Raw genomic sequence first — 22,048 nt, 5'->3', positions numbered from 1 at the left:
CATACATCTGAGGAACATATATAGGTTTCTTTCGTATCTTTCTTTCTATTACGGAGTGTACCGAGTCACACTCCATCTGAGTGTGACCCCTTTCTAAATATTTCTGGTAGACTACTATATCATGTTTCGCCGCCCACAGAAGAAGTGCATTTGACACTGTACAGTTCCTGTTTTGATGGGTACACCCGTCACTGTATATTATAACTGTGGCGACTTTTGAAGTGTCTATACCTTCCAAGTAATCAGTGATGAGTGTAGCGAAAACATTTGCATTTAACTCGCCCTCTCCCTCTTGACAGAAGTAGTTATGTGCCACATTCGATGCGAGATCATATATCGTGAAATTATGGCAAGACAGTTTCATCTTATAATAAAGACTACTGGCTTCTAGACGAGGACAGATGAGCAAACTCTGTAAGTCCATTGTAAGCACTTTTACACTCTCGTCTTTTTGGGCAATTTCCTTGTCTACAGCTTTGCACTGTCGAGCTTCGTCCTTCTTTTTGATGTGACTCTCGTACTCCTCTCTATCAAGATTTCCGGCTTCAAATTCAACACACTTGTCACACTGATCCTTTTAAGGCTTCCACATTGCAAGATTCATACTTTCAAAAAGTTCAAAGAACCCAGTTTGGTTGTATGGACTATTTCCTTCACTCTTGGTTTTTTGTTGATATTCTCGATACAATTGAGCCTTACTTTCAAACACAGATTCTAATATTGCTTCTTTGTTTTAGATCTACAATTGTGAGATTCGACTTTAGGCTGTTGGGTTAGATAAACTCTAGCTGATGTTTTGCGCTCATCTTCTAACGGTGTGCGTTCGTTCTCGTCAATTTCATTATCATCTCGTGTGTCCTCCTTGGACTCGTTTAACCAATTATATATTGTTTTTATATTCATGCCTAGTGTGCTACTAAACATAGACTGGCATACTTTTACAGCTTCGCCGCCTTTTTTTCAAAAAATAAATGTACGAATAATTCCTTCGACTGCTTTCTCCGGGACCGGTTGTTCTTTGCTTAACTTCACATCTGTCAACATGTGATGTTACATAGCATCTTTTCTCTGCCCAAGACATTTGCTTCCAAAAGTTGTTAAATATCGTTGCTCCATCTGCTTCTGCCAACAACTTACAGTTGGTATCTTTGCTTTTTTGACACTTTCGTCCACAGCCAGATGGACACAGAAACCTGCCATCTCGTTCGATGCAATACACCTTTACATCCTCTTTATTTTTCTTAACACCTTTATAATTTTCTCCACACATTCTTTTCTTCTTTTGGATTTCTTTCGTCTTTTCATTTTTCCGCTTTCGACTGGGTTCAGGGTCAGATCTTTGAGGTTTGACTACCTCCACGTGGTGAATATGTTCATTTATGTTGTTATTTTCATCTGTGTCTGAACTCTGACGTTGATCCGGGTTCTTCCAATCAGGGTCTCTAACGTCATCATCGTAGTCTAAGGTAATATCAGAGTCACTAGGATATGCATACTCGTCTAGATTGTCTTCCATGGCGACTATTTGATTATTTGAACTACTTAATCCTTCATTTGTATTTGTAAATTCGGTTTGTATGTTTTGATGAAGAGGCGGTGATGCAACATCTTGCTGTGATAATGCTGCTGTACAAACGTTTTCAAAAGCGACTGGGACCTTTGTGGCTGTATATTCATACTCGCTTGATTCTAATTTATTCTTAGATTCTACATGTTTATCAATTTCAGTTATTTCACTTCCTTTTATTGTGAATTTTCTAGATTCCGAGTTAATGTCACTTTTTGTCCCTCGGAGAGACATTTGTACAAGTATTTTACCCCTTGAGAACATTTTGTTTCTTCTAAGTTTATGATCTATATAATGATCTATATATATGCACGGATAGATCTTTGTATTGGCTCACTAAGCCACATAACCAATTTTCGTCTTCAACACTTTCTAGTGAGAGGTAAAAGTATTGCAAATGGTCAGTCAATAGATATGCACAATGTTCTATTGTAAGCTTAATCCCCGAAACGTCAAGTAATTTCAGATTTGGAAGAGATGAACACACTCTCACAATAGTATCAGGCTCAATTGTTGTAAAGGCTATGTATAGTCTCTCCGATTGAGTTAATGGTCTAATAGCTTCCAAATCCTCATCTACTAAATTTGGACATTCAGAAATGTTTAGGTCGTGTAAATTTTCAAAACACTTTAAGAAAAAAAGTTTAGATACTCCACAACCAGTAATGTCTAGAGAATACAGGTTTGCCCTACTCAGTTGCGTAGTAAATAAGTAGTCTAATTCGTGTGACGATACAGTGAAAGTTGTACAGGGAATATGAAAGAGTTGTATTCCTATAGAATGCTTCAACACGTTTTGAAGATTTTCCTTATGAAGCTCCAATGGAAACTCAAATTCAAAGTTCTTCCATAGTGACGATGTTTCATTTATCAAACTGTAAAGTCTTTTGTTCACTGTAGAAACATTCAACAGAAGTTCTCGTAATGCTATCAATTTCAAAATGTGCACAAGGACTAAATCTGGCAAGTCACAAAGCTGAATTCCGGATACCAGGTAACTTGACTCTTCCATGGATCTAGAAATAAAACAAGAAAACAGAAGCTCAATATAGAGCAGTTAGTATGCAGTTTTTATATACTTTATCGCAATTTTATCAAAATTTAAATAATGCTTCAAAGTTTCACTGACTAGGCATTCATTCATCAAACCGATTATATATTTTAAAGTAGTAGGCAAATTAATTATTTAAAAACATAATTATGTCGTTTAAACAGACATTTGACCCGATGAATTCCTCTCTATAAAGACTTTTACTAAAATATGAAAGTGCAATAACTCTTTCTAATGACTATTCGAAAGTGATACCGTTATATATTGGTAATAAAATAACAATATTCCTATAACATTTTCGTAAACTCCAATGAATAGTTAAGAAGAAATTATACGGACACATTTTACTTAAATCTATCCAATAAAGGTGCATAACTCTGCCTTCAAGTATTTCAACAACACAATAATGACATTATGCACACCTCTAGACTTTAAACTGATCACTCCAATGAAGTTTCATTATAATTGGAGCACAGATATAGAAGAATTATGTAAGTTATATGCAAGTATAACAGTGTGAAATAATCTACGCAGTTATGCGAAAATGTCCAAGCTCATCATAAAACGATGGAATGGGCTGGTGCGGAAATGGCGAACCTCAAAATGAAAACTGACAAGGGCGTGTTTCGAGATTAAAACTGAGAAAAGATTTATACGAAAGTCTTCTATAAGGTGTTTGTAATATCATAAGGTCGCAGAATTATAACTTTGTAGTGTTTTTACCTTAAAAAATATGGAAAATCGACAAACTGATTTTAATTTCATAAACAATATTTTCATTTATTAAGTTTATAAGTGTTTAATGTTAAATGAACATGATATAATATAACCACAAATAAACAATGAACCTTTATAATCATACTCTAGTGCATTTAATAATCTAGCAACGATAACACTTACTCAAATTTACTAATTTCCTGGTTTCATCCGCCGCTGACTTGTTTACATTTAGTTTGGAAATTTTCGCACATTTTTTTTTGCACCCAATCGAACTTCGCCAAATGAGCACATGGGTATAACTTTGTAAGCCGATTGGATAGGGCCTTGGAGTTCTTCGCGGGAGCAGCGGGCCGTTTTCACCATTGCGAAAATGTCAAAACCCGATTTCGCGCCAAAACTGAGATTGGCCATTTTCGCGGGGAGGGGACGATATGTTTAAATGCGATTTTGAATCTCTATTAAGACTGATTTTCAGAAGCACGATTACTTGACTTACTTTCGCTTTTACTTTTCACTTGTAAAAGCAGTGCTATCCCAGTAAGAACGGAGTGTATACAATGAAATCTGGTAGGATTTCTTGTGATTGCAAATATCGTTTGTGAGAGGAAGGAATGACAACTCTGCGTGGAGATTGTTGGATTTAGTGTAAACTAACCTAAACCTATCATATTGGTTCCCTTTCCAAAGCCTACTGAAAAAGATTTATACCCCGAGCTACTTTCGTTGATAAATATCACCTCCGCGCGATGCATGGCGGCTACGAAACAAGTTCTTTCTTGCCTTTTCGCCAGTTCACACTAGTACGAATAATACGTCGAAATCTACCGATTACGATGTATATCGACCTCATATTTATAAAAGTACATTACGAATCAAATGATGACGGTCGATTCCAATAATATTGTTGTTTTATGCACATATAACTTCAAATTTTCATTGTGTATCATTCGTTTTTTATATTTCCGACAGCTAAAATTAAGTTCTATCATGTAGCAAATAATAAAGATTTGCATAAAGCAAGAACAAGCAACAAACCAGGAATATTGTCAAATCTGCAAGGATATCACATGTAGATAGAGCAACGACTTAAATGCTAGGAACCAGACTTATCTTTTCGCTGACGTTGGTATTCGACAACAAAAGTAGCTCGGGTCTTTATCTTTATTCTTGTCACGTGGCCTAAATTCGCGGGAAAAGCTGTCTTTGTCGAAAACAACATGGATGTTACCGAACAAGTTGGGAGAACTAATCAGTTAAAAGACCAGATCGGCGAAAGATGCCAGAAGTTATTTCAAGACTTTTTAGAAGAGTATGTATTGTTTTTCCACATTTTATTGACATAAAAGCAGACGTCCGTGTGCCACCACAGGCAGCAGTATCATAAATTTGCCCCCCGGAACCCTACCCCCCCCCCCCCCCCCCCCCCCCCCCCCGAGCTTACCTTAGGGGTTCCAGATTGTTAAATGTACACCTATTGTGCATGGTTTGACTTTTCAACAACGAATATTGACAAAAATTCATAGTTTGAAAAAATAACAGCTGCAGTATGTTACAGGCTCAGTATGGATGTAACAGCTGCAGAATGTTACAGGTTCAGCATGGATGTTACAGCTGCACGCCTGCAGTATGTAACACTTTCAGTATGGATGTAACAGCAGCAGTATGTTACAGGTCCTGTATGGATGTAACAGCTGCAGTATGTTACAGGCTCAGTATGGACGTTACAGCTGCAGTATGTTACAGGTTCAGTATGAATGTAACAGCTGCAGTATGTTACAGGCTCAGTATGGACGTTACAGGTTCAGTATGTTACAGGTTCAGTGTTGATGGGGAGCAGAAGTATCTTGGCGAGGTCCAGGAGCTCATTCGTCCTGAGCGCAACACTTTGACCGTCGGCTACGACGATGTGGAGAAGTACAACCAGCAACTGGCCACCACCATCCTGGAGGAGTATTATAGGTCAGTCCACTTGCTTTCCAGACTTGGTAACCCCTTATTTCTTAGGGCCCACCAAAATAAGGGTACAAAATGATAAAAACTTGATCTACCATGATCTAACATGACCAGACAGACATGTCTTGTAAAATAGGGTCAAGTCCGGCCTGTCTGTCCAATTTGAAAACAAATGTGTTGCTTTTTCTAGTTTGACGTATTATAGTTTCACCTTGGCGGCGGGTGGGCGGGCAGGCGACAGGCGGCATCCACAGCAGTGTCCGGTCTCTAATTCAAATAGTTTTTATCCGATCTTCACCAAACTTGGTCAGAAGTTGTATCTAGACAATATCTAGGTCAACTTCGAATATGGGTCATGTTTGGTCAAAAACTAGGTCACAGGGTCACTTAGTGCATTTCAAGCATTAAGCATGGTGTCCGCTCTCTAATTGAAGTAGTTTTCATCTGATCTTCACCAAACATGGTCAGAAGTTGTATCTGGACAATATTTAGGTCAAGTTAGAATATGGGTCATGCCAGCTCTAAAACTAGGTCACAGGGTCACTTAAACCATTTCAAGCATTTAGCATGGTGTCCGCTCTCTATGTCCCCCACTACTATAGTGGGGGACATATTGTTTTTGCCCTGTCTGTTGGTCTGTTGGTTTGCGCCAACTTTAACATTTGCAATAACTTTTGCAATATTGAAGATAGCATCTTGATATTTGGCATGCATATGTATCTCATGGAGCTGCACATTTTGAGTGGTGAAAGGTCAAGGTCATCCTTCAAGGTCAAAGGTCAAATATATGGGTCAAAATTGCTCATTTTATGTACACTTTTGCAATATTTCAATATTCAAGATAGCAACTTGATATTTGGCATGCATGTGTATCTCATGGTGCTGCACATTTTGAGTGGTGAAAGGTCAAGGTCATCCTTCAAGGTCAAAGGTCAAATATATATGGCGGAAATCGCTCATTTTATAATACTTTTGCAATATTGAAGATAGCAACTTGCTATTTAGCATGCATGTGTATCTCATGGAGCTGCACATTTTGAGTGGTGAAAGGTCAAGGTCAAGGTCATCATTCAAGGTCAAATATATGGGTCAAAAATGCTCATGTAATGTCACTCCTGCAATATTGAAGCTAGCAATTTTATATTTGACATGCATGTGTATCTCATGGAGCTGCACATTTTGAGTGGTGAAGGGTCAAGGTCATCCTTCAAGGTCAAATGTCATATACGGGGACATAGTGTTTCACAAACACATCTTGTTGAAGTAGTTTTCATACGATCTTCACCAACTTTGGTCAGAAGTTGTGTCTAGACAATATCTACATGTAGGTCAAGTTCAAATATGGGTCATGCCAGGTTAAAAACTAGGTCACAAGGTCACTTTGTGCATTTCAAGCATTAAGCATGGTGTCCGCTCTCTAATTGAAGTAGTTCATCAGATCTTCACCAACTTAGGTCAGAAGTTGTGTCTAAATGATATGTAGGTCAAGTTCAAATATTAGTCATGGTAAAGTTATCAAGTTGACCAAAGCCTTAAAACGAGCGTATCTTGTGACAGTTTGGCACTCTTGTTATACATGTGCTTTTCCGTACTACTGTGTCTTGTTGTTGACAGAATTTTTGGACTGCACCTGATTGGTCGATTGTGGTGCATCTTTATTTTGTGATGATCAGGACGGTCCAGATTTATGACGACCTAGTTGCTTAACAAGATGGTCTGATTTTTATGTGATACAAATATCAATTTGTGTGTTTTAAGTGAGATAAACGTCATTGGTATATCAGTCGTCGAAATTCGCACTAGCCCGACAGCAAAAAACTAGTATTTTTTCTTTCGGGCTTGTAGGAAATCCAATATTACAAGCCCGACGTGCTTGTACAATTCATTAAACAGAAAACGAGTTCCGCTTTCATTTTCAATATTTGTAAACAATGTTTTGAGCAGCTTAAATCAACAACCGCTTATGTTTTAACACACTGCACACACGTGCTGGGCAATCACTGCGCATACAGCGCATGGTTTTGTGGTTCCCGGATTGCTATTATGTACAATAAATGTTTTGCGTTGCATTTGGGACACAGAGAGTAATGGCTGAACCATTTTGTACACACCGGTCTTACTGACCTGTGTACTTACGTGAAAGGAATTGTGGGTAGCACTTCTTTTACAAGTGAAAAGCGAAAGAAGGTCAGGTAATCATACTTCTAATAATCGCTATCAGTCTGGATAGAGATTAAAAATCACATTTTAACATAATTAAATAACATTTCTTTAAACAACATTACGTTTTAAACACACAATAAAGAACGGTTTTTCTTTCATTATTAACTTTTTCATTCCTACGCAGAACCATTTTGGCGGAAGCATAATTCCCCAAACCAGGGGAATGTGATGCGTCTAAGAATAGAGGTGACAATAACGTAGTGACGTCACCATCTATGTATAGAATGATGGCCGAACAGTTGTCATTCAAGTACGTCGTTGAGGAATGCTTATCTGAGGTAACTGTGATTGACGCATTTGTCAACTGGCTTTTTGTAGAATAACCTGGCACTTAAGTGCTTATATATTTTCTGGTGGTTCACTAGGTTTGCTCTCTCTTTCACATGGATAGATGGGATAAATTTCTGCTAATTTTTTACCTAAACTTTATGTATATATTTATAATTGTGATTAGATTGAAATCCGTTTGTGAAATTAATTTCTTCTTATTTCAAGATCAGAAAGAGGCTGGCTCAGATGACGAGGAAGCTAACTTGGATGGTGATGAAATTAATAAGAGATTTGTATTGTATTCTAAAGATTGAATAAATGAATGCTTCTTTGGATGTTTTATGTTATGTTTATCTGCATTTTTAACAAAAATGTTTGGGCTAGTAAAATCTGACTCGGGCTTGTTCAAATTCCCATAGTACTAGCCCGACTTGCTTGTAGATTTAAATCTGAATTTCAATGACTGGTATATGCATGTATTTGTTGTCCCCTACCGGTGAAACCGTAGGGGACTTATGGTTTGCGCTCCGTGTGTCAGTCTGTCACATGGACACAAATAAAAAAATACTGACAGGGGTGGAGTTTTACCGGTAGGGGACAATATTGCTTGGCAATCTCTTGTTTATATTGGTCTGTGCTTGTTTGTTGAAAATGGAATGCTATATTCAGTTTAACAATTTTATCTGCAGGGTGTATCCATTCTTGTGCCGAGCAGTGCGTAACTATGCCAAAGACTGGGGCCAGATTCCACCCAATAAAGAGTTCTATGTCAGCTTTACTGATGTGCCCTCACGATTAAAGTAAGTCCCTATTATAAAATGGTGTACTAGGTAACATAATATAACAGTCAAATATATAATCTTGATAATAAATTACAATGAATGTACAGTGGTGACAGTACATGTGTATACAAAGTGCTGTTGCATGTTCAGGATCTGTGCATGTGGTTTATTGGAAGAAATTGTCTCTGCTGTTGTGTTAACAAAAAGATGCACGTGTAAAGGCAATAAACCATGAATTGGTAAAGATGAAACATTATTTATATGATAGTAAATAACAGTTTTTAAATTTGTTCAACTGCATTTTAAAATGTATATTATATAGTGCTTCTTAAATTGCTTCTAACAACCGAGATAATGTTTAGTTAATATCCTTTCACATGCATGTTAAACTCTTGATAATCTATAGGTTATTAAGATAATAATTAAATGCACAAGTTTAACATAGATTTCAAAGCTATGAATTTCTATATTTCTATATCTCTATTCCATGATATGTCAGTTAACTGTGCATCACAACAATCATAAAAAAGCAGAATATAAAATTGGGGTCACTAGTTTTAATATTGAAGTTATCCTTGAACTTTAGAGCGCTTTCTTTCCTCTTTATCTGGCTCTTCAAAACGTGTTTGTTTACATTTAGCTTGTAACCCAATTACTGTCCATGAATTAGGTTCTGGTTTCTGTGCGTTAACATGTATGAAAAAAAATATTTCAGGAGATAATAGTCGAAGCAAGCGTTTAAAATATCAATGAGAAGGCAGCTTTTTAACTGCAATGCTGTTGTTGTTTTTTGCTTTTCAATAAAGTTGATATTGTCATTAGCAATTTATAAATACAGTATGGATCATTGAACAATGCTAAAATGAGAAATTAGATTTTGGACTTAAATTTTTTCACTATAATAACCGTTTTCCAGAGGGTTTTTTACAATCCACTTCAAGCTCATTTGTGGTATGTGAGTCTACCTTCATGACTTCCTGATGAAATGTGAGTTTTGTTATGGTCCATTGATTTTTGGCGAAGTTCATTGTACTTCACAACTTTCTCTAAAATAGCTGCTGTGCTGCTTCAAAGCGTAGTAGGGGGCATTGTGTTTCACAAACACAGCTCTTGTTTGTATCTGAAACTTATTCTCCATGTTAATTAACATGGGCATTTAATTAATCCATACTAACTGTATGATTTCTGTTTTTAATTAGATTGTTATTTGTCCTTTTGTCTTTTCTTTATTATCCGCCATCTTAGATAATGATGTATTTAGACAGGTGTGCATAGCAAGGTACAATCTTATATATGTCCATTTACATTCTCAAACTATTAGTAAGGTCTGTTGTTGTTGTCTTGCTACTGAAGAATTGATGAATAACATTTCTAATCTTATCTTTAGTTTATTAGAAAAGATTTTTAGGGAAAAAGTTTTGGCCTGGACATTGTATACAATATTCCGATAATGAAAAGGATTATGTTAAGACTTTAAGTCTAAGGATTAATAAACAAATAAATTTGGGAATCCTGATCAGATTAATGAAATGTAGGTCTTAGTTATTTATGTAACATGACATTGTTGCAGAGTTCGTGAGTTGACAACATCCAAGATGGGCACATTATTGCGGATCACTGGGCAGGTGGTGAGGACACACCCTGTCCATCCAGAGCTGGTCTGCGGCACCTTCATGTGCCTCGAGTGCAGGACCATCATCAAAGATGTGGAGCAGCAGTTCAAATACACACAGGTACACATGTCACACACAGGTACACATGTCACACTAAGGTACACATGTCACACTAAGGTACACATGCCACACACAGGTACACATGTCACAAACGTGTACACATGTTATACACAGGTACATGTGTCACACACAGGTACACATGTCACACATAGGTACACATGTCACACACACGTGAACACATGTTATACACAGGTACATGTGTCACATAGGTATACATATCACACACATGTACAAATGTCACACACAGATATACATGTCACACACAGGTACACATGTCACACACAGGTTATCATGTCACACACAGGTACACATGTCACACTAAGGTTCACATGCCAAAAACAGGTACACATGTCACACACGTGTACACATGTTATACACAGGTACATGTGTCACACAGGTATACATGTCACACACAGGTACATGTGTCACACACAGGTCAGTGCTCCAGCTAGGATTTGAAAAGGGCAGGGGGGCTTTTTTGTCAAAAGGGCACTTTCGACGCGCAGTATTTTGTCAAAAGGGCACTTTCGACATGCAGTATTTTGTGAAAAGTGTTTCTGGAATGCTTCCTATTGCATGTGAATTTATATGTTATAAATAATTGTATTACACATATTATTCCCATTATTATTAAACCATTCAAATATAATGCCTACAATGAGGATTTATTTAATTACAATGTAATAAAAGATTTATGAATATTCATATCTAAAAAAAAACAAATAAACATTATATATTTTTTTGTGGGGGGGGACAGGGCGGAGGTTTGGGGGGGCAGGGCGGAGGTTCGGGAGGGCATGGCGCAGCGCCCTTCGATTTAGGCCTAGCTGGAGCATTGCAGGTACACATGTCACACACAGGTTCACATGTGACACACAGGTACACATGTCACTAAGGTACACATGCCACATACAGTTACACATGTCACACACGTGTACACATGTTATAAACAGGTACATGTGTCACACACAGGTACACATGTCACACATAGGTACACATGTCACACAGGTGAACGCATGTTATACACAGGTACATGTGTCACACACAGGTACATGTGTCACACACAGGTACATGTGTAACACAGGTATACATGTCACACACAGGTACATATGTCACACACAGGTACACATGTCACACAGGTATACATGTGTCACACAGGTATACATGTCAAACACAGGTACACATGCCACACACAGGTACACGTCACACAAAGGTATAATGTCACACACAGGTACACATGTCACACACAGGTACATGTCACACACAGGTACGTGTCACACACAGGTACACATGCCACACACAGGTACACGTCACACGAAGGTATAATGTCACACACAGGTACACATGTCACACACAGGTACATGTCACACACAGGTACGTGTCACACACAGGTACACATGCCACACACAGGTACATGTCACACAAAGGTTCACGTCACACACAGGTACACATGCCACACACAGGTACACGTCACACACAGGTACACATCACACACAGGTACACATGTCACACACATGTCACACTCTGGTACACATGTTACACTAAGGTACACATGTCACACACAGGTACATGTATTACACACAGGTACACATGTCACACACAGGTACACATGTCACAGGTACATATGTCACACACAGGTACACATGTCACACTGGGGTTCACATGTCACACTAAGGTACACGTCACACACAGGTATAATGTCACACACAGGTACACATGTCACACACAGGTACATGTCGCACACAGGTACGTGTCACACACAGGTACACATGCCACACACAGGTACATGTCACACACAGGTACACATCACACACAGGTACACGTCACACACATGTCACACTCTGGTACACATGTTACACTAAGGTGCACATGTCACACACAGGTACATGTGTCACAAACAGGTACACATGTCACACACAGGTACACATGTCACACACAGCTACACATGTCACACACAGGTACACATGTCACACATAGGTAAACATGTCACACACATGTACACATGTCATACTAAGGTACACAGTGATTTTTTTTGCTTTAATTTGTTACAGCCTGTGCCTTTTGAATTGGGAAAATTAGCGCGATAAACCGTGAAATTGGGAAAAATAGCGCGATAAACCATAAAATTGGGAAAAATGAAGCATTATAAATAGGATTATAAGTAACAGAAGTGATATTGTTTTTAAGTGCATGTTCAGGGAGTTTTCTAGAAAAGGAGTCTGGTCAAATTGTTGTTTTTTTTAATCAATAAAAGTGGCAAGTTTGGGAATGATTTATGGACAAAAATGACTAAATTCAAGTTATATATTTTGTAAGATGTTTAAAAAATAAAGTTGAGACCTAGATTTAAGAAATCATAATTAAGTTATATGAGACTTCTTTCAAAAAAAAAAAAAAAAAAACAAATTTTTTTTTTTTTTTTTTGAAGTTGGGCTTTTTTTGGGAAATTTTGGTCAGAATTTTGGGAAAAAACGTGTTTTTTTTGCGATTGGGAAGCAGCCGAAATTCGGCTGTAAATTTGAGCAAAAAAAATCACTGGTACACATGTCACACAACGGTAAGCATTTCACACACAGGTACACATGTGACACTAAGGTACACATGTCACACACAGGTACACATGTCACACACAGGTACACATGTCACACAAGTCACACACAGGTACACATGTAACACAGAAGTACACATGCCACACACAGGTACACATGTCACACACAGGTACACGTCACACACAGGTACACATGTCACATACATGCACACGTGTCACACTCTAGTACACATGTCACACACAGGTACACATGCCACACACAGGTACACATGCCACACACAGGTACACATGTCACACAGGTACACATGCCACACACAGAATACACATGTCATACACAGGTACACGTCACACACAGGTACACATGTCACATACATGCACACATGTCACACACAGGTACACATGCCACACACAGGTACACATGTCACATACATGCACACATGTCACACACAGGTACACATGCCACACACAGGTACACATGCCACACACAGGTACACATGTCACACAGGTACACATGCCACACACAGAATACACATGTCATACACAGGTACACATGTCACACACAGGTACACATGCCACACACGGGTAAACCTGTCACACACAGGTACATATGTCACACACAGGTACACCTGTCACTCACAGGTACACATGCCCCACACAAGCACACCTGTCACACACAAGTACACATGTCACACACAGGTAAACATTTCACACACACACACAGGTACACATGTCACATGCTGGTGAAAACACAGCAAACACAGGTAAACATTTCACATGTAGATGTACTCGTGTTGCACACAGGTAAATTGTACGTATGTCACATTCAATATCAGTTTAATGTTGAGGCAGTGATATTGCAGTAACCTGATTAAATATTGCATACCAATCATGTCATGTGTATGCCTTTCATCAGATAATATAATTTTAGTTGTACAGGAGAAACATTGTGACTATTTCATTATTAATATTTTAGCCTTATGTATGAAAGTTTTAACTAAATTAATCTAGATTTTTTAGCTAAGCTGTTTTCGGAGAAAACCCGAAGTATTGTCATACACAGCAGCGAGCTTGTCGTGTCTTCCGCCTTGGGCGTCGTGCTTAAACCTTGACATTTTGCTCTAAAATCAGAGTGCTTCCACCTACAACTTTGAAACTTCATATGTAGATTTGCCTTGATGATTTCTACATGCCTCACCCATTTTTGGGTCAATAGGTCACAGGTCAAGCCCACTGTGACCAAAAAAACAAGCTCAGAATGCACCCGCAGAAGAGCGTTTGCACCCGTTATGCGGTGCTCTTGTTCACAATACCATTCTGACTAGTTACATATAAGCTGAACAAAGCTTTTATTAGTAATTGTCGTTTGGATGTACCCTTATGTCGAGGCTAGTTTAAAGATTTTAGTGCTAAGAATGTTTATAGTTTTTTTTCACAAAAAGGTGCTAAAGGCGTTAGACCACCTCTTTTCCCATTTTGTTCTACCATTGGAATGCAAATAATGGCGGAAATGTGTGTTATTTATAAAATATCTCCCTTTTTTTAGCCTAGCATTTGTCGCAATCCAGTCTGCAATAATCGGTCGAAGTTTATGTTGGATGTGAACAAGTCCCGGTTCGTGGACTTCCAGAAAGTACGCATTCAGGAGACCCAGGCTGAACTGCCCAGGGGAAGCATCCCCCGCAGGTGAGCACACACATCTCCCACAGGTGAGCACACACATCCCCCACAGATGAGCACACACATCTCCCACAGATGAGCACACACATCTCCCACAGGTGAGCACACACATCTCCCACAGGTGAGCACACACATCCATCACAGGTGAGCACACACATCCCCACAGGTGAGCACCAGGACTTTTTTTCCTTCTTTGGGACCCGCCGAAAATCGGCCCTTTCCCCTCAGATTTTTTTTCCCCTCAGCAGGTAAATTTTCCCCATACTTCATTTTTTTTCCCCTACTTTAAATACATAAGTTAACCTGATCCAGTGTAGAAAATACAACATATTGCATAATTAAATTATCTGTTGCCTTGATTTTGTTTTAAAAACAGCAAAATATGTTGAATTGATTATTTAAGACTTACCTTATTTTCCCCAAAATCTGGCGTTTCGCGTGATTTTTTCCCCAAAAATCCGGCATTTTGCGCAATTTTTTTCCCCTCAAAGAAGGCCAGGCCCTTTCCCCAAAATCAGATAAAAACCCCTGAGCACACACATCTCCCACAGGTGAGCACACACATCCCCCCCAGATGAGCACACACATCCATCACAGGTGAGCACACACATCTCCCACAGGTGAGCACACACATCTCCCACAGGTGAGCACACACATCTCCCACAGGTGAGCACACACATCTCCCACAGGTGAGCACACTCATCCCACACACATGAGGTGGCCCTTAGTGTACCACTTATGTTGAAAGGTTTGCTTGCAGTGCTGAGGTGAATGTACCACTTATGTTGAAAGGTTTGCTTGCAGTGCTGAGGTGAATGTACCACTTATGTTGAGAGGTTTGCTTGCCGTGTTGATGTGAATGTGCCACTTATGTTGAGAGGTTTGTTTGCAGTGCTGAGGTGAATGTACCACTTATGTTGAGAGGTTTGTTTGCCGTGTTGATGTGAATGTACCACTTATGTTGAGAGGTTTGCTTGCTGTGTTGAGGTGAATGTACCACTTATGTTGAGAGGTTTGCTTGCCGTGTTGAGGTGAATGTGCCACGTATGTTGAGAGGTTCTTGCCGTATTAAGGTAAATGAACCACTTATGTTGAGAGGTTTGCTTGCAGTGTTGAGGTGAATGTACCACTTATGTTGAGAGGTTTGCTTGCAGTGTTGAGGTGAATGTGCCACTTATGTTGAGAGGTTTGCTTGCCGTGTTTAGGTGAATGTACCACTTATGTTGAGAGGTTTGCTTGCAGTGTGGGGGTGGTCCTGAATGTACCACTTATGTTGAGTGGTTTGCTTGCAGTGTGGGGGTGGTCCTGAATGTACCACTTATGTTGAGAGGTTTGCTTGCAGTGTGGGGGAGGTCCTGAATGTACCACTTATGTTGAGAGGTTTGCTTGCAGTGTTGAGGTGATCCTGCGTGCGGAGGCTGTAGAGATGGCCCAGGCCGGCGACAAATGTGACTTCACTGGCACCCTCATTGTGGTCCCTGATGTCAGCTCACTGTCCATACCAGGTAAAACAAGCTTGGTACAGAGTGCTGTATTTCCTGAAAACCTTGACCGTTCCATACCCATTTATTATCCCCCACCATAGGCGGAGAGATATTGTTTTGGCGTTGTCCGTCCGTCTTACCGTCCGTCCGGAGTCATATCTTGGAAATGCTTTGGCGGATTTCATTGAAACTTGGTATGAGTATATATATATGGATAACAGGATGATGCACGCCAAATGACATTGTACATCATTCGTTAATAACGGACTTATGGCCCTTTTTATCTCGAAAAAAATGCTTTTTTTGTGTGTCTGGAGTCATATCTTGGAAGTGGTTTGGCAGATTTCATTGAAACTTGTTATGAGTATATATATGTATATATATATATATATTATAAGAAGATGATGCACGCCAAATGGAATTGTACACCATCTGTTAATAACGGAGTTATGACCCTTCGTATCTTGAAAAAACGCTTTTTTTAGTGTCAAATATAACACTTTTGTGTCCAGAAGCATATTGGTGGGGGATATCAATTCAACGAATTTGCTTGTTGAACTTGTTTGTTGGGGCAATTACTTAAAAAATCTATTTTTACATGCATGAAAAAAAATTGAACCAACACATGTAACATCAAATGTCTTATATTTTGAAGTATAACACATTGATCAATTGTTTAACAAATCAGTGACTTATGGTCCGTTTCAATGAACAGTGCTCTTATTCTCCTACAATAAGTATACCATAGGTTGAAGGCTAACCATGGTCTGTAATTAGATAGCATCTTTCAAGTGATACTTGTATATGAAGCTTGTAATGCTATAGTGTTTCATACTAGTGTTTTGTTTTAACACCTGATATGAACTAACCTGAAATGTGTTAAGTTTCATGACTGGTTTTTAGCTCACTTGTGCTCATGGTGAGCTTTTGTTTTTGCCTTTTGTTTATTGTGGGAGCGGGGAATTTATCATATGGCTATATCAAAACCTCGTTAGAACTCTTAAAGTTATTGTTCACTCTTCATGAAAGTTGGTCAGAACATTTGTTCTAATGACACTTAAGGCGGCACAGATCAGGTCAGTTCCTTTGTATCTCAGGTGAGCAACTTTGAGCCCATCATGCCCTCTTGTTTATAATAGGAGGCAATAGTAATGCGAGACAAATATAATATTGTGAATGTCAGGCAATAGCTGTGTGTGTTGCCATGTACCTGCTGTATTGTAGGAGCCAGAGCTGAGACTGGAGCCAAGGTGTCTGGTAACCAAGGATACGAGAACGAGGGAGTGCGGGGGCTGAAGGCTCTGGGAGTGCGTGACCTCAACTACCGCATGGCTTACCTGGCCTGTACAGTGACCTCTACAAATGCACGGGTATGACACTAGTAGCCTGTACAGTAACCTCGACTAATGCAAGGGTATGACAAGGTCAAAGTGTTAGTGTTGTGTTATTATAAAAAAAAATCAATTAACATTACAAAACATTTTCCTTTTCTCTCTTTCATTTATCTCCACTTTATTTTGGAGGCTATCCCAATTTCCTCACTTCCAGTTGTGATGTTAATTCCCATGTTTCATTTTAAGTTTGGAGGTTAGCTCCCCTGTCTCACTTTTAGTAAGGAGGCCATCTCCCTTTTTTCACTTTAAATTTTGAGGTTATCTCCCTTATCTCGCTTTCAGTTAAAAGGTAATCTCCCCTGTCTCACTTTCAGTTTTGAGGTTATCTCTCCTGTCTCACTTTCAGTTTTGAGGTTATCTCTCCTGTCTCACTTTCAGTTTCGAGGTGATCTCTCCTGTCTCACTTTCAGTTTTGAGGTTATCTCTCCTGTCTCACTTAGTTTTGAGGTTATCTTTCCTGTCTCACTTTTAGTTTTAAGGTTATCTTTCCTGTCTCACTTTCAGTTTTGAGGTTATCTTTCCTGTCTCACTTTTAGTTTTGAGGTTATCTTTCCTGTCTCACTTTCAGTTTTGAGGTTATCTTTCCTGTCTCACTTTCAGTTTTGAGGTTATCTTTCCTGTGTCACTTTCAGTTTTGAGGTTATCTTTCCTGTCTCACTTTCAGTTTTGAGGTTATCTTTCCTGTGTCACTTTCAGTTTTGAGGTTATCTTTCCTGTGTCACTTTCAGTTTTGAGGTTATCTTTCCTGTCTCACTTTCAGTTTTGAGGTTATCTTTCCTGTCTCACTTTTAGTTTTGAGGTTATCTCTCCTGTCTCACTTTCAGTTTTGAGGTTATCCTTTCTGTCTCACTTTCAGTTTTGAGGTTATCTTTCCTGTCTCACTTTCAGTTTTGAGGTTATCTTTCCTGTCTCACTTTTAGTTTTGAGGTTATCTTTCCTGTCTCACTTTCAGTTTTGAGGTTATCTTTCCTGTGTCACTTTCAGTTTTGAGGTTATCTTTCCTGTGTCACTTTCAGTTTTGAGGTTATCTTTCCTGTCTCACTTTCAGTTTTGAGGTTATCTTTCCTGTCTCACTTTCAGTTTTGAGGTTATCTTTCCTGTGTCACTTTCAGTTTTGAGGTTATCTTTCCTGTGTCACTTTCAGTTTTGAGGTTATCTTTCCTGTCTCACTTTCAGTTTTGAGGTTATCTTTCCTGTCTCACTTTTAGTTTTGAGGTTATCTCTCCTGTCTCACTTTCAGTTTTGAGGTTATCTTTTCTGTCTCACTTTCAGTTTTGAGGTTATCTTTCCTGTCTCACTTTCATTTTTGAGGTTATCTTTCCTGTCTCACTTTCAGTTTTGAGGTTATCTTTCCTGTCTCACTTTCAGTTTTGAGGTTATCTTTCCTGTCTCACTTTCAGTTTTGAGGTCATCTTTCCTGTCTCAATGTCAGTTTGGAGGTTATCTTTCCTGTCTCACTGTCAGTTTGGAGGTTATCTTTCCTGTCTCACTGTCAGTTTGGAGGTTATCTTTCCTGTCTCACTGTCAGTTTGGAGATTATCTCACCTTTCGTCATGTTCAGTTTGGAGGTTATCTCCTCTGTCTCACTTTCAGTTTGGAGGTAGCTCTCTAAAGGAGGAGGAGATGACAGCCGAGAACGTGAAGAAGCAGATGACAGACGAGGAGTGGCAGAAAGTCTATGACATGTCCCGCGACAAAAACCTCTACCAGAACCTCTGCTCCAGTCTTTTCCCAACTATTCATGGTATGAAGTGGTCAACTCAAAAGATACATTAACACAATTTTAAACATGTGATATTACCTTTTAGTTAAGTGTTCCTTGCGTAACAGTACAGTTTGTGTATTTCTGCCAGAACTTTTGTGAATATAGATAAAAATAAATGATGCCTGCGTGTGTCGTTCTTCTGTATACAGCTTAAAATTCAACTTTCAATTTTACATGGCACGCTCAAATGAAGGAAAGTTATGCATTCCCACAATTTAGTGGGTTCTGTACTTTATATGAGTAGTGTTCTGAGAAAACTGGGCATAATGCAGTCCGCACAGGCTAATCAGGGACGACAATTTCCGCCTTAATTTGATTTTTGCTAAGAAGAGACTTCATGTAAACGAAAAATGTCGTAAAAGCAGAAAGTGTCGTCCCAGATTAGCCTGTGCGGATGCACAGGCTAATCTTGGACGACACTTCGCACATGCAATAAACCCAGTTTTCTCAGAACACGACTCATATTTGCAGGCAATGAAGAGATCAAGCGTGGCATCTTGCTGATGCTGTTTGGGGGTGTGCCCAAGCAGACCACAGAGCTGACCAAGCTGCGAGGGGACATCAACATCTGCATAGTGGGGGACCCAAGCACAGCCAAGAGTCAGTTCCTGAAGCAAGTCGAGGAGTTCAGTCCACGTGCAGTCTACACTAGCGGCAAGGCCAGCACAGCCGCAGGTCAGTGATACCAGTCTACACTTTACATGGATTTGCCTCTAACAAATCAAGTTACAACAAACTTTTGATTGGAAAACAACACTAGATGGCATGTATGTTGATACCACTTTGTTGAGTAAGTAATTTGCTGTGCTTTGCTCATGTAACAAATTCCCTGCTAAGATTGTTTGCCTATTGGACTGATGTGTATAATTAAGAGAATGAGACCTCAATTTTAAAGGCTAATTTAAGGTTTCAAGATCGCTTCACACAAGTTCTTAACACATACTGATCTACTTGATAATGAAGCCTTTAGGTGAACCTATTCGAGAGAATGCTCCTTTTCTGAGATATTTCTTAAACAAATGTTTGACTGCAGGTCTGATTGTTCAGGTCTTATTTGTAGGTATGATTGGAAAGGTCTGATTGGGAAGGGCTGATTATGCAAGTCTGATTGGGCATGGCTGATTATGCAGGTCTGATTGGGCAGGTCTGACTACACAGGTCTGATTGGATAGGGCTGATTATGCATGTCTGAATGGGCAGAGCTGATAATGCTGGGCTGATTATGCAGGGCTGATTGGGCAAGGCTGATTATGCAGGTCTGACTGTGCAGGTCTGATTGGATAGGGCTGACTTGGGCAGGGCTGACTATGCATGTCTGATTATGCAGGTCTGACTGTGCAGGTCTGATTGGATAGGGCTGACTTGGGCAGGTCTGATTATGCAGGTCTGACTGTGCAGATCTGACTAAGCAGGTCTGATTGCAGGGCCCTCAATCTGTCAAATTCACGGCCGAAATTCGACCGCATTCGCCCACCTGAAAAGTATACTTTTTTTCCCCTTTTTTGGGGAAAAATTCCCCCTAAAAATTTTTTTTTTTTTTTTTTTTGAATAGAAAGATGTGTCTCATGATTATTATATTTCAGTTCTATTTTAATTTAATCTTGTCAAACATACTTAATTATAAAAAAAAGCAATGAATATAGTGCAAACATGTACAAATGTAATAATTAGAGAGTAAGTAAAAAATCCCCATAAAGGGAAACGTAGCGAAAATTCCCCCTGCTAAGGGTAGCGACCAGCTTCCCCTAAAATGGATTGAGGGCCCTGGATTGTGCAGGTCTGATTGGATAGGGCTGACTTGGGCAGGGCTGACTATGAAGGTCTGATTGGATAGGGCTGACTTGGGCAGGTCTGATTATGCAGGTCTGACTGTGCAGGTTTGATTGGATAGGGCTGACTTGGGCAGGTCTGATTGTGCAGGTCTGACTGTGCAGGTCTGATTGGATAGGGCTGACTTGGGCAGGTCTGATTATGCAGGTCTGACTATGAAGGTCTGATTGGATAGTGCTGACTTGGGCAGGTCTGATTATGCAGGTCTGACTGTGCAGGTCTGATTAGATAGGGCTGACTTGGGCAGGTCTGATTGTGCAGGTCTGACTGCTGCCGTTGTGAAGGATGAGGAGTCCCATGAGTTTGTGATCGAGGCTGGCGCCCTCATGCTGGCTGACAATGGCGTCTGCTGCATTGATGAGTTTGACAAGATGGACCCCAAGGACCAGGTGGCTATCCATGAGGCCATGGAACAACAGACCATCTCCATCACCAAGGCTGGGGTCAGGGTATGTATACATCAACACAGAGAGTTGTTTCCCTCTTTGTAAATTTCAGGTAAGGCACATTCTCAATCGTGGTAAAATAAAAAAAAATCCCTATTGCTGTTCAAAATAATAAAGTGTAGGAAAGTTGTGCTAATTGGAATTCAAAATTGTGTTATCAGCAAATGAAACCTAAAAAGAGAAGTTCTGCAGGGTTAAAAGTCTTCCGGTTTGTGCCGGAATTCCAGTTTTTCAGGGCACCAAAAGGTCGTTTTCGTAATTCATGTTAATTCGATGAGATAATTTTAGAGGGGGGGGGGGGGGTAGGGGGTGACCCCCCTCGCATTGTCCAAGCAACACGAAACGTTTATCAAGCAAACAAAAACACTGAACTAAAAAAGACGCTTTCTAATGGACAGGGGTGGCGAAATCTCAAAAAACTATACTAGTCCACGGACAACCATTTTAGGAAATTTAACTTGTCCGTTGCTGAACTACACTTGTCCGTTAATGTTTATATAAATTATAAACGCATTTATTGATAAATGTTAAACAATGTGGAATATACCAAAATGAGTATGATTTGCTAGTTTTGTTTATAGTTGTATTTCAATAGTACATTCATT

At 39.4% G+C, this 22,048-nt stretch overlaps 1 protein-coding gene and 1 long non-coding RNA gene across 9 annotated transcripts in view; both read left to right on the top strand.

The window, feature by feature from the left end:
* The first annotated feature begins 4,492 nt into the window (after positions 1-4,492).
* Positions 4,493-22,048, top strand: part of LOC127859420 (zygotic DNA replication licensing factor mcm6-B-like) — a 41,957-nt gene continuing 24,401 nt past the window's right edge. For all 8 annotated transcript variants that reach the window (XM_052396784.1, XM_052396785.1, XM_052396786.1 and 5 more), the window contains exons 1-10: positions 4,493-4,647; positions 5,154-5,297; positions 8,474-8,584; positions 10,137-10,299; positions 14,391-14,530; positions 15,917-16,029; positions 17,233-17,378; positions 18,996-19,146; positions 19,639-19,842; positions 21,259-21,446. In XM_052396784.1, coding sequence (XP_052252744.1) covers positions 4,556-4,647; positions 5,154-5,297; positions 8,474-8,584; positions 10,137-10,299; positions 14,391-14,530; positions 15,917-16,029; positions 17,233-17,378; positions 18,996-19,146; positions 19,639-19,842; positions 21,259-21,446 — 1,452 coding nt within the window. In that variant the 5' untranslated portion in view covers positions 4,493-4,555. The remainder of the gene's footprint in view (positions 4,648-5,153; positions 5,298-8,473; positions 8,585-10,136; positions 10,300-14,390; positions 14,531-15,916; positions 16,030-17,232; positions 17,379-18,995; positions 19,147-19,638; positions 19,843-21,258; positions 21,447-22,048) is intronic.
* LOC127859424 (uncharacterized) lies at positions 14,928-15,910 on the top strand. The gene is made up of 3 exons (XR_008039376.1): positions 14,928-15,291; positions 15,512-15,555; positions 15,642-15,910. It is a non-coding gene; the product is annotated as an uncharacterized LOC127859424 (long non-coding RNA).

The sequence above is a fragment of the Dreissena polymorpha genome, chromosome 15 (genome assembly GCF_020536995.1).
Source record: "Dreissena polymorpha isolate Duluth1 chromosome 15, UMN_Dpol_1.0, whole genome shotgun sequence".
Taxonomy (NCBI): domain Eukaryota; kingdom Metazoa; phylum Mollusca; class Bivalvia; order Myida; family Dreissenidae; genus Dreissena; species Dreissena polymorpha.
This window is presented reverse-complemented; position numbering and strand designations above follow the sequence as displayed.